This window comes from Pteropus vampyrus, unplaced genomic scaffold, assembly GCF_000151845.1.
Source record: "Pteropus vampyrus isolate Shadow unplaced genomic scaffold, Pvam_2.0 Scaffold7, whole genome shotgun sequence".
NCBI classification, from domain to species: domain Eukaryota; kingdom Metazoa; phylum Chordata; class Mammalia; order Chiroptera; family Pteropodidae; genus Pteropus; species Pteropus vampyrus.
The window spans coordinates 679795-694131 of record NW_011888788.1 but is presented as its reverse complement, the minus strand read 5'-3'; the positions used below and the strand labels follow the sequence as shown (position 1 = coordinate 694131).

General features: G+C 48.3%; 2 protein-coding genes and 5 non-coding genes across 12 annotated transcripts; 1 reads left to right on the top strand and 6 right to left on the bottom strand.

The window, feature by feature from the left end:
- Positions 1 to 3509: 3509 nt before the first annotated feature.
- Positions 3510 to 8521, top strand: IDH3B (isocitrate dehydrogenase 3 (NAD(+)) beta). Of its 5 annotated transcripts, XR_002782936.1 has the most exons (13): positions 3591 to 3674; positions 3759 to 3839; positions 3950 to 4054; positions 4154 to 4274; positions 5924 to 5984; positions 6061 to 6193; positions 6301 to 6434; positions 6527 to 6629; positions 6735 to 6881; positions 7115 to 7209; positions 7317 to 7377; positions 8081 to 8224; positions 8392 to 8521. XR_002782936.1 is itself a non-coding variant. In XM_011369399.2 (12 exons), exons 1-12 carry the CDS (start codon positions 3606 to 3608, stop codon positions 8470 to 8472), a joined length of 1158 nt encoding a protein of 385 aa, XP_011367701.1. In that variant the 5' UTR covers positions 3510 to 3605; the 3' UTR covers positions 8473 to 8520. The 5 variants fall into 5 exon arrangements, 4 of the variants coding, with proteins under 4 accessions (XP_011367701.1, XP_011367693.1, XP_011367686.1 ...); XM_011369399.2 differs by lacking the exon at positions 8081 to 8224 and having other exon boundaries at positions 3510 to 3641; positions 8392 to 8520; XM_011369391.2 differs by having other exon boundaries at positions 3510 to 3641; positions 8081 to 8520.
- On the bottom strand, positions 8518 to 14030 carry NOP56 (NOP56 ribonucleoprotein). 2 transcript variants are annotated; one of them, XM_011369409.1, is made up of 12 exons: positions 13902 to 14030; positions 13658 to 13747; positions 13198 to 13312; positions 12301 to 12462; positions 11931 to 12129; positions 11386 to 11573; positions 11153 to 11304; positions 10872 to 10972; positions 10356 to 10504; positions 10003 to 10124; positions 9679 to 9816; positions 8518 to 8975 (listed from the first exon to the last, which is right to left on the bottom strand). In XM_011369409.1, the coding sequence occupies exons 1-12, from the start codon at positions 13902 to 13904 to the stop codon at positions 8607 to 8609; spliced, it is 1788 nt and encodes a 595-aa protein (XP_011367711.1). In that variant the 5' UTR covers positions 13905 to 14030; the 3' UTR covers positions 8518 to 8606. The 2 variants fall into 2 exon arrangements, with proteins under 2 accessions (XP_011367711.1, XP_011367718.1); XM_011369416.2 differs by lacking the exon at positions 8518 to 8975 and adding an exon at positions 9003 to 9531 and having other exon boundaries at positions 13902 to 13966.
- LOC111746899 lies at positions 9886 to 9956 on the bottom strand. Its single transcript, XR_002783303.1, has one exon. It is a non-coding gene; the product is annotated as a small nucleolar RNA SNORD57 (small nucleolar RNA).
- On the bottom strand, positions 10217 to 10287 carry LOC111746904. Its single transcript, XR_002783309.1, has one exon. It is a non-coding gene; the product is annotated as a small nucleolar RNA SNORD56 (small nucleolar RNA).
- LOC111746919 lies at positions 10724 to 10809 on the bottom strand. The gene has a single exon (XR_002783323.1). It is a non-coding gene; the product is annotated as a small nucleolar RNA SNORD86 (small nucleolar RNA).
- LOC111746911 lies at positions 11687 to 11816 on the bottom strand. The gene has a single exon (XR_002783318.1). It is a non-coding gene; the product is annotated as a small nucleolar RNA SNORA51 (small nucleolar RNA).
- On the bottom strand, positions 12621 to 12688 carry LOC111746920. The gene has a single exon (XR_002783325.1). It is a non-coding gene; the product is annotated as a small nucleolar RNA SNORD110 (small nucleolar RNA).
- Positions 14031 to 14337: the final 307 nt, after the last annotated feature.

The following is a 14337-nucleotide window of genomic DNA, read 5'->3' as shown; positions in this document are numbered from 1 at the left end:
TTTCTCAATCTCTGACATCTCTGCCCTCCTGGTCTCTCCTGCTCACCAAGGGAAGACTCTGGCACCTGGATCCTAGTCTCTCCCCTGCCTCAGCTGATGACACTATCCTGAGGGACTCCCATGTTGACATAGATGACCCAACCAATATTATGGGTCTGAGTTCTCCTCTGTGAGGGCTCCCTGAGGTCTCTTCAGCACCCACTCCCATAGTACCGTCTGAGATTTCATTGTTAATGGCATCTGCTCCACTTCCACAATTGTTGTGGAGACACCCTCCTCTCCGTCCATTTTTCTTGCTAAACAGATCCCATGAGCACTACTTTTTCAATACTTTGGGACCTTTGATACTTTTCTCACCTGCCTACCCATCAGATCTCTTCTGACTGCCTTCGCTTACCCCCGATTCCATTTTGCCAATACCCTCAACTCCCTTGTACCTCTCTCTGGCAAAATACTACTTTTGGACGAATCCAAGTATTGGCTTTCTCCATGAAAACACACACAATTTTATCATGATTAATTCATGGTCATCATCCCAAAAGGGTCCTTAGTATTGCTTACAAATCCCCCTCCATTTCTCTCAGCCCGAGAACTTGAACCAATCTTACTCACTACTCCTCACTGTACCTCATTTCCTCAAACATGCCTGCTCTCCTAAGTTTCAGTACACCATCCATGTTCATGCTCACCTCCACAGGGTAGTAGCTGTCTCGTCCAGATGCTCTTCGCCAACCGGTGCATCCATTCCCTCAACTTCTTCAGGTGTTGGTTGTGAACTGCTCACAGCTACCCCCTTCTCTGGGGGGTTGTCTATAGACAAAGGGAGCCTCCAAGGGCCAGAGATGCCTGGAGCCAGAGATGCCTGGAAGATTAGACCAGGCAAGGCTGAAGCAAGGTTATTAAGACTTGCCCCCCCGACATGCCCCTCAAATTACGACAACCCTGAGACATTATTCATGCTCCAGAGCTCCCATTTCAAGCTGAGGCCACATCTTGCTGAGTTCCTTCCCTTGTCCTCTTCTTTTTCTTTTTCCCCCCTCTTTAATTCCCACCCCCACTACTTCCACCCCTGCCGTTTCCCCTTAAGAACTGGCTCTCTGAAGACAGGGCGTCCCCTCCCACATGCTCGAGGCGGGCACCTGGGTTTGGGGCCTGGCACACCCAGGGTATGATCCGTGGCCCCACCTGGGACGTGAACGCAGGACCTTCTGCGTGCAAAGCAGACGTGCTAACCACTACACTATGGAGCCACCCCGTCTTCTTCTTAAGAAAGGCTTTTAAGCGCATAAAACAAATAGGATTACAAAGGAAACTCATTATATTGGTATATAATACTAATAAAACAACCTTGTAATATAATACTATGTGTGCTACTTTATTAATGCCTTAAATAACAGAATCTAGCACTGGGTCGAATAATATCAAAGTAGGGATGAGAGTAAATGATATTTCAGGATATCTGACTCAACTGAAATGTGGTATGAAATATGATGTCTATTAGGGACAAAATCAAGGGTTCTACAGGTAGCACTGTAATTTCATTCTATATTCATAATGAAAGGAAAGGCTAAAATTCAGTTAGAGGTTAGTGAGAATAAAAATGTGACTTTTGGATTTTTCTCCGTCCAAGTTCATGGTACTAATTTGTATTCATGGATACCTAGAGGCTCTGTGGACCCCAAGTTAGGGCCCCTGTACTAGAGGACTTGTAGGCCCAGGAAACTGACATTCAGTCCACCCAGCCTCACATCGAACATTCATATTTGCTTCACAACACTTAGAAGGAACAAGATGGTTTAATCTCTCTCCCTTGCCCAAGGGACTGATTAAGGAACTTTTCAATAGTCCTGACTGAACTTCCCCATTCTCAGGCTGTATCAGTGAGAGATGCCTTCAAGGGGACTCGAGGCCAGGAGAGCTCACCAGGCTCACAGGAAGAATACAATGAACAAATTCAGACAACGATGGTCTCATCTCCTTGGCTTGAGTCAGTTGGTACCCTCCATCAGTCCCTTTCGCCCTGCCGACAGCCACACAGTGTCATGTCAGTTAGTAGATATTGTTTGAGTGTCACCTGGGCTCAGGCCTGTGCAGAAATTAGGGATAGAAATAGTGTTGTAGTTACTCTTAAGAAAATTAATATTTTCTGAGATAAAAATTAGATTACGACCAGAGATTGGATCAATATGGCACATCTCTCTTCATTCTCACTCTAGAGTTCCTAAAGTAACAGAAAATACAGTTTTTAAAAAGAATGAACTTCCTACTTTCTCTTCATCAGAAAGAACGACATTTGGAGGAAAAAAATGGTAGCGGATGGCAATAGCAGTGTGGAAATTGAGAACAGGGAGTCTGTGGAAACAAGATGGTGATGCTCTCTGGTTTTGAATTGTTTCTTGGGCTATATGAGTGGAGGTGGAGGAGTATGTTACATTAATATTATACATTAACAAATTATATAAACTATAACACTTATAACAGCCTTATATTTACACAGCAAGACTCTTACAAATTTATTATCGAATCTTTAAATCTATAAATCTCTTCATTCCACTACTGTAGAGAATGCTCTGCCTAAAGGAATGCAGAGAGAGGCACGAAGCCTATGCTTGGTCCCCTAGAACCACTGTTTCCTCCCTTGGGCTGGGAGAATGCCCTGCACCTTTTTGGTTGGATGAGGAATACAAACCACAAAGAACCTAGCTAGTGGCTCTTAAAATTCAATGTGTTATCATCTGGGGGGCCCGTTAAATATGTATTTTCTGGGGTCCCAATCCTGAGATTTGGATTCAGCAAGCCTTGTGTGGGACTCGTATGTCTGCATTTTAAGCAAGTGCCCCTAGTCCAATCGGAAAGGTGATCCAAAACGACACTGCCAGAATACTGGCATAGGCAAATTATCCTGTCGTTTTGTTTTCTGGCATGTCACTTGTAAACAGTATGTGACTAGAATTTTAGAAATTAGTCTGAGATTCCCCTTTAGTCACACTTACATGCTGGAATTAAGTCCTGCCTCTATTTATGGTCCTGATAGGAGAGTTCAGGCCTGGAACACACTCTTAGAAAAACAACTGAGCAAGGAATACGACCACACAGGAAAAAACGAGGAAACTTGATTAATACAGTGTAACTGGGAAGGCTGGGAGATTGAAGGAGAAACCGGACACACACCTTCTCTCATGGACTGTGTTGTGTTCATTAACGTCTTTAGTGCCTGCCATATGAATATTCAGCGAGTACTAGTTAACAGAAAAACAGGTGGACACAAAAACATTAAGACAGATGACCCCGTATTGTGTCTCGACTTATTAAACCAAAGTCTTCGTTTGATACACATGAAATCCCATATTCTTCTTTAATGTTATTTTGAAATTTCAACATAAATTAAATATAGTGACTGAAAATAAAGCAACAAAGTTGTGTGTCCCGTAGCATCCAGGGGAGGGGGTGAATAGAAGAGGATGAAAGAGAAAGAGAGACAGCAGCAGACGCCCGTGTTGAAATAAAAGAGCGAAGTGTCCAGCGTCTCAGGACGGACCGGAAGTCAGGGTGCCGGCCTGCGCAAGTTTCTGGCGTCACTTCCCTCGCGACTTCCTGCGGAGAACATGGCGGCTCTCAGCTGTGCCCGCTGGTTGACCCGAGTGAGGCCCAGGCTGGAGGCGGGCAGGGGAGCGGTGGGTTTGTACTGGGCTCAGTGTAGTATTCTGGGTCTGGGAGTTCCAGACCCGACCTCACAGGCTTGTGTGTCTCTGTCGCAGGCGGTGGTGGCCGCCCCTAATCCTTGGGCATGGAGGAGCCTATGTACCTCGGCGGTGGCGCACGCCGCCTTGCGGAACCAGGTAAGCGCAAGATCCACTCGGGTCTCACCCACTCCACATTCCTCCTACCCGCTTCACCCCTCCTTCTAGGACCCCTGCTCCTACCTCAGCCCTAGCTCTGATGGCCCCAGTCGCAGGCCGAGGACGTGAGAGTGGAGGGCGCCTTTCCCGTGACCATGTTGCCAGGAGACGGCGTGGGCCCCGAGCTGATGCACGCTGTCAAGGAGGTGTTCAAGGCAAGTGGCCTGGGTTAAATCAGCCAGAACCGACGTTGGGGTGGGTTGGAGAGGACTTACTCTCTGCTGACCCTGTAATTTTGGGGACCTGCCTCTCAGGCTGCTTGTGTCCCGGTGGAGTTCCAGGAGCATTACCTGAGTGAGGTGCAGAATATGGCTTCTGAGGAGAAGTTAGAGCAAGTGCTGAGTTCCATGAAGGAAAACAAGGTGGCCATTATTGGTATGTGTGCCCCCTTGCTACCCTGCCCATGTGTCATTTAAAATAAAATGAATGAATGTTCATTAAGTTTTTCTTCGCATATACTAATACACTAACTCCCCTGGGCTCCCACCAGATTCCTGGCCATTCGTTCCTTTCGTTTGGGAACACTGGTTGAGAGATCTTATGAGTTGTCTATGCAGGAATGTTCCAGGGGTTCAGAATCTGTCTTGGGGCTACACCATGAGTCATCATTCTAGTATGCCACTTCTAGACACCTCTTTTCTGTCTTGCCTCTGTTTCCCTTCTTGAATCTCCTCATTAAATTTTTTGGCTTCCAGTTCTGTCCCTGCAGTCCATTTTCTACATCTCTTCTCTTGGAAAAATCAGCATGGCTTTGCCAGGCTCAGCTTTAGCATAGGAAAATAAGTTCTTTATACAGTGACCCCCAGCTTTTCTGCCTTTGTTTCCACAACACTTGTTCTGTGCTTTGGTCACACTAGGCTGGATTAGTTTCCAAATACATGTACTATATGGACTTACGCTATTCCTTTTGCCCAGAATGTTTCGACGCTACCTGTCAGAATCCTTCTCACTCACTGTGTTAGGTTCCTAGGGCTGCTGTAACCAATTACCACACATCTGGTGGCTTAAAATTATAGAAATTTATTCGTTCATAGTTCTGGAGGCCAGAATTCTGAATCTAAAGTGTTGGCAGGGCTCCCTCTGAAGGCTTAGGGGAGGAACCTTCCTTGGCTCTCCCAGCTTCTGGTGGCTCCTGGCGTTCCTTGGTATTTCTTGGCTTGTGGATGGCTTGTTCCAATCTCTACCTCTGTCTTCATACAGATTTCTCCCCTCTGTGCCTGTGTATCTGTTTCTCCTTTTCTTGTATAAAGATTTGTTGTTGGATTTTGGGCCTACCCTAAACCAGGATGATTTCCTCTCAAGATATCCAAACACTATTTTCCTGAATAAGGTCACATTTACAGGTTCTGGGGGTTAGGGCATGGGCATACAATTTTGAAGGTCACTGTTCAACCTACTGCAATCACTAAACCTAAAGTCTGGCTGAAATGCCAGCTGTTCAGTGACATTACCTGATATTACCAGAGGAAATTTCTTTTGTGTTTTTATGTATGTCATTAATACCTCTTCTATGGTTTTTATCATGTATTTTATATTATCTATCTTCTCCACTGCATTATTTGCCCCTTGGGGATAGGAGTTGTGTGTTATGTTTTTAGTTGATGTTCTTAGTACCTTACACATGGTCAATATTCAATAGTTGTTGGTTGAAAAAAAAAAGAAGTCAAATAGGTAGACATAGAAACATCAAGCAAGGTCACTGATACCCTAGCTTTGTTTCTTAATGTATTAAACCCAGACACTTTGATAACATGAAAAAACCTTCTGTCCTCCTTTTAGGCCATTTTGAGTTTTCAACACAAAAACGATAACTAAAAGTAAAACAGCAGACAAAATGTTTTTGGTTTTAACAGCATTATTTTTTATCTCTTGCCTCCAGAAGCATTTAAGGGTCACTGGTTTGGGAGTTGGAGATGGGAGTCTGGGTTGTATTATGTCACTGAGGAAATCGGACACTAATCTGGGTTCCCTTGGGTGTGGTTTGTCCTTGACATCTTCCTGCCCCCACAACTTTGTTTATGCAGGAAAGATCCACACCCCAATGGAGTATAAGGGGGAACTAGCGTCCTACGATATGCGACTGAGGTAGGTGGTGGGGGGCCATGGGTGAGGGGGACTGGGGCACCAGACACAGTACTGATGGCTCTACCCTACTCCCCAGGCGTAAGTTGGACTTGTTTGCCAATGTAGTCCATGTGAAGTCGCTTCCTGGGTACATGACTCGACACAACAATCTAGATTTGGTGATCATTCGAGAGCAAACGGAAGGGGAGTACAGCTCTTTGGAACATGAGGTGAGGCCCTAGAAATTGGGGAGGGCAGTAGTGAAGGTGAGAGAGAGGCATAGTCCCTTCTTTCCTTCTTTCCAGTGTTTCTCAGCTGTTTCTCTCTTCTTACCCAGAGTGCGAGGGGCGTGATTGAGTGCTTGAAGATTGTCACTCGAACCAAATCTCAGCGGATTGCAAAGTTTGCGTTTGACTATGCCACTAAGAAGGGGCGAGACAAGGTCACGGCTGTCCACAAGGCCAACATCATGTGAGGGACATAGCTTTGTTTGGGGTGGGTTCCTAGGAAGGTAGTCCCCTGCACTCTTTTGGCTGAATCTGTTTCCTTTGGCCCTTGGACAGGAAACTTGGGGATGGGTTGTTCCTGCAGTGCTGTGAAGAAGTTGCTGAACTATATCCCAAAATCAAATTTGAGACGATGATCATAGACAACTGCTGCATGCAGGTAGGCCCTCCCCATGTTTGCACTCAGAGTGCTGAGGGAGGGCGGGGAGTGGAATTTACTTCTCTCTCCATGTCCACATCTCTCCCCACCTCCCTTCCGCCCCAGCTGGTACAGAATCCTTACCAGTTTGATGTGCTGGTGATGCCCAATCTCTATGGGAACATTATTGACAATCTGGCTGCTGGCCTGGTTGGGGGAGCTGGTGTTGTCCCTGGTGAGAGCTACAGTGCAGAGTATGCCGTCTTTGAAATGGTGAGTGAGGTTACCTCCTCTTTCAGCCCTGTGTGCCCATCTTCTGACCTCAGGTCCCCTGATAGCTTCCCAAGTGCCACCCCCTCCTAAGTGACCCTGGCCTGCTCCTGCTCTCTTCCCATGCCTCTTCTGTGTCCCTGACTTGACTTCTCTCTTCCCTAATACCTTTCCCTGACCCTCACCTCTGTATCACATCTGCTCCCAGTGACTTTGGCCTGCTCTTCTCTCCACAGGGTGCCCGGCACCCATTTGCCCAGGCAGTGGGTAGGAATATAGCCAACCCCACAGCCATGCTGCTGTCAGCTTCCAACATGCTACGGCACCTCAAGTAGGTTTTGGTGGGCTGGAGGAGACTGGATGTTGTAAGGGGAGTACAGGTGGGGAAATTGGGGCCTGATGAGGGGGTAATTTGTTTCTTCCTGTTCACATTGACAGTCTAGAATATCACTCCAACATGATTGCAGATGCAGTGAAGAAGGTGATCAAAGTTGGCAAGGTGAGTTAGAAAGGTTTAAGGCCTTGGTACTATTCTGGATAACCTGAATTGGGGCTTTTCTCTCTAGGTCCCCAGAATATCTGATTCTTTCGCTCCCCGCCATTCCTGTCAGGGCTGCTCTTCGCTTCTCTTCTCTTGGCTGTTTCATTCTCTTGATCTCCTTTGCATGGTAGTTCCCATCTGCTATTCCCTTTCCTCCTCCATCCATTGGCTCTTTTATGGGCCATCTTAATGATGAACTTGCAAAGTACCTGGGTTTAAGCTCTCTCTAGGGGAGGAATGAGAGATGGTGGAGCTGAGGGAGATAGCAGGCAGGATGAGGCACAGGTGTCAGTCACCTCCAACCTGGAAGTCCATCCTCATTTACACTTTCCTGCTGGTTTCTTTCCTCCCTCCTGCTTGGTCTCTCTCATTTCCTCCAAGGCATCTTCATCTTGTCTTTGATCTGCATTTCCATTTTACTTCCTGCTCAGCCTCCCATTCATTCTGTGCAGGCCTAAGCATAGCTCTGATGGTGGCTCTGGACCTCAAAAGATCTGAGTGTATGGGCCCATGCTCTTCCAAACCTGGCCACCTTGCATCTCTGCTGTATTGTCTTCTGGCCTTGTCTTCTTGGGCTCCCATTTCCATCCCATTGCCCTATTCCCCCTTCATGGGCTCTCTTCTCTTCTTCCCCCACGGCTGTTGCACGTGGTGGCTGTAGGTGCGGACACGAGACATGGGCGGCTACAGCACCACAACTGACTTCATCAAGTCTGTCATCGGCCACCTGCACCCCTATGGGGCCTAGAGCCCTTTATTCCCTCCAACCGCATGAAGACCATACTACTAACTACACCTCCCTTCAGTACAGTGGACCAGACAAGAACTCTTAAATAAATCTGTAGACCATAGTCACCTTCTGGGCAGAGCCTAGGTTGCCTGGGGCTGGCTTCCTTAGGGGACTTGTGTATTTAGGTGGGGGGGTTAGGGATGGGCCCAGGCCACAGGGATGACGACAATTCTCCCCCACAGGTTCGAACTCCTGACATGGGTGGCTATGCCACCTGCCAAGACTTCACTGAGGCTGTCATTGATGCCCTGTCCCACTCGTAGGTCCCACCCATAACCATGTGAAAAGTGTCCAATAAAACATGTACCTCAGCTTGTGAATGTTTTTATTGGGATATAAGGGATGGGTTGGGAAATGTCACTGTGGGTGGTTATGCCCCACCAGGGCACTGTCCATTCTAATCTCCCTGGGATAGCTTCTGCAGCTTTTTCTTTTTCTTGGAGCTACTGCTCTTGCTGCTAGCAGCTTCTTCAGGTCCACTGCTGAGCAGCTCCTCCTTAAATTTCCTCTTTTTTTTAGGGACACTCCTGTTTTCTGCCTCTTCAGGGTCACTAACTGGTTCTTCTTTGGGGAAAGATTTCTTCCTCTTGGGAAGACTTCCACTGCCAGCTGTTTCTTCTAAATCAGTACTGATCAGCTCCTCCTTGGAAAAAGATTTCTTTTTCTTGGGTTTGGCTAAAGAGACAGGTGGCTCTTCCATTCCATTCTCCTGAGGAGCCTCTTGGAGCTTTTGCTTTTTCTTCTTTTTGGGTCTTTCACTTATCTCCTAAAAGGGTAAATGGGCATGAAACTGTCACTTATTGTATGATCCCCGCCCCCTCCATTACAGTTCTAGCAGTTAAGTAGGGCAGACAGACTGGTGGAAATGCTGTTAAATTGCCCAATGCCCAAAGGAATAGTTTCTAATTATATGGCTATAACTTGAAATCCACTCCCCAAAGGTGACTGCAACTTAGGTGGAAAAAACATTTAATTGACTTCATTAATTAACTTACAGAAAAATCTACCATACTAGTCTAAATAGAACTATCACGCCAGGTTCCAAAGGGAACCCTGAAACACTGTGACAAATGGCACTATCAAAATCCTAGGGAGGATTCTAACCTAGCATGTTGGAGACCTTGTTCCCATCCCTGCTCCCAAACTGGGCACTATGAAATGCTACCACCTCCAGACATACAGCCGAGAACAGCTGGAAGTCACACTATCCCCGGTTGAGGACTCCTGGGAGGCACCCGAGGACAGAACATACTTGCTCAGGGAACCGGTGTGCTACAACCAGCTCTCTGGGCTCTTGAGCAAGTTCTCTCAGCACCTATCTCCTTCCTATACAATCAAGAGGCAGTTTTAGACATTCCAGTTCAAAAGCCGGGACTCAAGACCATGGCTATGAGGTCATACATCCTTTGTTCTGCTGTTGAAAATTCTACAACTCAAGATCTTCATTTAGGACCAGTGTGCTTACTGACCTCACACTCCTCTGGCGTACTAGTGCTGTTTTCTGGAGATGCAAGAGCAATGGCGGCCAACCGTTTTTTTTCTTTCTTCAAGCGTTTCTTCTCCTGTTTCTCCAGCTTCCTAGTAATCTCAGCAGCCGCCTCCTCTGCCTGGCCAAAGAAAAGTGCTAAAAAGGCTGTCAGATCTCTGGCCCTCCAGGCCTCTCTCCTGGCTTTATTGGATCAGGCTCATTAAATCAGTTTTGTGCCTCCACTCTACAAGGTCAGGCTAAGACAGTTCATCACCTCCAACAGCCAGCTATGGTTCTCCCAGCACCCAGCAAAGCCCAAACTAACCTGAACCATGGCTTCCTTCATAACCTGCAGGTTCTTCCGTGGAAAAATTCCGGTCTCATAGAAGGATAGCCGCTCCTCCACTTGTTCTCGAAGCTTCTCCCCAAATACACTTGTGGGCACCTCTGAATGTATGTGTGTGTAGGGGTGAACAAAGCCTGTCAGCTCCTAAAGGGACAAACTACTCCCCATCCCCAGTATTTTCCTATCCTCAGCTTCACTCAGACCCAAAGTATCATCACTCACTAGGTGAACTGCTGTTGACGAAAAATGTTACCATCATAGTAGAAGCTAAGGTATTGAGGTTCCCCTCCCTCCCAGCCCCTTCTCACAAATGCCAACACCCCCACCCATACCAGAAAAGCAATCAATTCGTGAGGCAATACTGCATTTGTTTGCCAGGTATCGGGAGATGCGGCCTTTGTTCTTGGCAGCTGCTCGGCCAATGAAGGTGGAGTGGAAAATGAGTCCATATTTTGGGGTGTTACCCCTTGTCTTCAGGGCTCTGGGAGAAGAATATTCAGCAAAGAGTTTAAGATCAGAAATTTCAACCCTATTAGCCAAGGCAGCTCCTCTCCTCCCCTCCCCTCCCGTGTCTCCAGAGTGAGCCTCCGGCTAGGCTGGGTCTCTATCCCACCTCATGCAAACCCACAGCTCCCAGAGACAGAGGGAAGGCATCCAATGTCGCTGACCTGGAAACTCGGTCCCTTTGCTGGGCCCTGGGAATCACTCAGACACCAGGACTGGCCATCACCCCCATAGCAGAGGCCTGTATAGGTCAGGAAGCCCTGGTCAGCCATCACTGTGATCCCCAAACAAGCAGTGGGCACCAGAAGTGGTACCTGAGTGTGGGCAAGTGCCCTCACTGGTACCTGAACAGGGCCTTTTCAGCCCCAAGGATCTGCACTGTGGATGCTGGATACTTGGCCAGGTTGGTGAGGCTGCCAGCATGAGCAATGAGACGTGCGCCTACCTGAAAAAGGATTCAAGGAGTTAGTCACAGAAGCCGGAATTGCCAGCCTACCGATTGCATATGCTTTGCCTCCCCGCTTCAAGTGCAACTAAGTAAGATATGGTGAGTCAAGAAATACAGCAACATGGATATACATGGTAACATTCCTTAATCCCATTTTTTCCATTTCCCCTGACGCACCGCTTCCCCAATTAGGGCTGACAGGCTGGGGGCTACTTGGCTCATCTTGGATCGCAGATAAGTGTGCAGGCTCTGGCGGTACTCTGACAAAGACACCACACGATTGGAGAAACTCTCGATGTTTATCAAGTCTATGGCTGATATGTCCATACCTGGAGGACATCAAGTGTGAATGCTGGAGCCAGATACTCTAAGGCCCATACCTTATTTTGGCTGCCAGGATCTGTACTGACCCATGGAGGACCGCGAGGCATCCAGAATAGCCTTAGCCTTGGCCCCATCCATTGTTAGCTCCTCCAGCTTCTCCAACTTTTCTTCATTCAGCTCTCTCCGGTTCCCAATGAACTGAGCAAGGCGGCAGTACGTAGCATTGTCATTGATGATCTTCACCAGTTCAGGAAAGTGATACCCGTACCACTCCCTGCAAAGAGCCACAATGAATCCCCGGCCCAGCTGCCACGTCTGAAAGTTACAGCCTCAGCTCTCCCCACATCTACTCTTTGCTTGGAGGAAGTCAGATTCCGAACCTCAACTCCATGTGCCCCCATTCACAATACAGACCAAGCAAAGGGCCTGGGCTGAGGTGTATATGGGGTATGTTTACTCTGCCTCCTCTTTCTGTACAGTCTGTAAGAACACAGCCTGTGGTAAGCACTGGGAGGCCCGGCCCCACCCCAGAGTTCTACCCACAGGAGCCAGTCCTCATCTCAGGATTCAAAATATTAGCTAAACCACAGGCCACAGACCCCATTTCTCCAGGGTCGCCCCTGCACTTTACCTGACACGCATGGAGAAGGTATTGATGTCCTTATCCAGCTGGTCCAGAAGGCTAATGGACTGGATAATCATATTGTCCACCCGGTTCACATTAAACTTAACTTTGGCACGAGAATAGCTGTGTCCCAGCCCCAGCTGGGCTTTACAAGCAGACACATCGGTCAGACCCTTCACCAGGTTGTGGAAGTGCAGACGAACTCCTGGAGGAGGGCAAGACTATGAGCAGAGAAGGGCTCTGAGCTAGCTCTTGCACCCATGGGCACCAGCCAAGCAGGAAGGCTTACCAGAAGCAACCTTAAGTGACCTTGTGTTTTCAGAAACCCCCTCAAAGATGTCAAGATGGCATGAATGTTAACACGTAATAGTCTCACCTCGAAGGATCTCAGCTATCACGCCTCCAGTCTGGCAGGTGTACCCTAACTCCTCTTGTATAGCAGCACCAATCTTGGGGTCCCCAACCCCCAAGAGTACTTTCTTCTTTTTGGATGGCAGGTGAGTCTCCAAGAGCAGGCGGAGGTCCTCATGAACAACACCTTAGGGCAAAAAAAGAGGCCCCACTAACAGACTGAAGGATGCTTAAATCATAAAAGGGATCCTGTCCCCTCAACTGCTGATTAAGTGACAGACCATTCTTAGACTGGTCCAGCAGAGCATGCTGGGATGGCATGCCTAGACCCCTCTCCTTCAGGCTTTGCTCAGAGACATGGAGACATCAGTAATTGCACTCAGTGGATTGACAGATTTGAGTCATCACTGCAAAGCCTGCATCAACCATGTGAGGAACTCGGGTCCAATACAAGTGTGAAATGCATAACTGAAACCTTAAAACATCCTAGAGCACCAGCACTATAAAAGTATTTAGCTCCTGATTTGCCTTCTGGGAACAAACCTTTTCCTTGGCTTTTATGTATCAAAGTTGCTCTTTCCAGTCAATTGAAAACAGCAGAGAACATGTGATAAGAGTTTAGCACTGAACTAGTCCCATCTCCACTAGATTTCATTTATCATTAGTGTCCATAAGGTAAGACTGCATATTTGATTGTGTGCTTTAAATACATTTAGTCTATACCATATTCCTTAGACCTTGAGCTCTGTGAAGTTATTTTAAATTACATTCTGTACACATCAAATACCATCCAGAACATATCAGATCTAGAATAAGCCAAGGAAAGGCAAATGCTATCACAATTTCTCTAGAAGGAACTATACAGTAGCAGGAATTATAATCTCATCTTACTTTCTGAAATACTTGGAGGTGGCCAACTCACCTTCAGACACAGCGTTGGCATTTTCCAAGGCAACCTGGGACGAGGCAAAGGGGCAAAAGGCCACGAGACGAACGATGTTGTGGAACTTGCCTAGGTTAAGTACGCACTCCTCCACCTAGGGGGGAGAAGGATAAGTGACTTCTTTCCCTTGCTCTTGCCTCTAGGGCGCAGTAAAGCAGCGGTTCTCAGCCCTGGGCGTAAATAAGAACCAACAGAACGCTTTAAGAATGAACCGATCATTGGCCCTAAATTTTGGTTCTGCTTCATCAGTACGGGGTGGACTGCGGAAGGCTTACTTCTAAATGCTTCTAACGCGATTCTAATCACAAATACTGGTTAAGAACTCCCTGCTCTGGAGCTTTCAGGCCCAGCGCACCCCCAACTCTCTCAGCCGGCCACGTGTGAGCGCGCGGTGCATGCTGGGGCCCGTGCCGCCCGCAAGCCCACCGCTTTCACTCACCTGCGGTAGCAGCAGGCTTATCTCCTCCACTTCCTTTAGCGCCAGGAGCGCGTAGCCAACCGCGTGCTCGAAGAGCACGTGCAGCAGCACCTGAAAGAGGAGCCGGGGCAGCAGCGTCAGCGCAGTCCCTGCGTCCGCCCGGTCCCGCTCCTAAAGCAAACCCCCGTACTAGCCCGGGCTTCGACCCGGACCCAGGCCCAAAACGCGGCCTTCGCCTCTCTCTCCTGCCGGAACCACTACTCACCATGGCGCCCGCTGCTGGCCCGACTCGCAATGCGGCGAGCGGGTTCAGGCGCGCGGGACTAAGCTCTGGAGGCCACGCCCCCGCGCCTCTAGCCAATCAGAGGCCGGGGACCGTACCTTTCCTGGCCTTCGGAGGGGTGTAGGAGTGGTATAGCCCAGCGAGCTGTCCGGGTGGTGCTGGCGCCGGCAAGCGGTTCTTTTCCGGCTATTGCTGCGGCGTGGGCAGACGCTGTTTCCCAGGGCGCGCGGGCCGCTGGTGGGTCACTGCAGGCTGCAAAAACGGTTTGGAAAAACGCTTTTCTGGTAATAGTGCAGGCCCTCATGGGTTCATCATTTAAATTACGGGCTGTAGAGCTAAGGTGAAATCCGGTCTGCGTGCCCAAGCAGAAACTTGTGGACCCCGCTTTCCGCAGCGCGGGTGACCTTGCACCCCACTA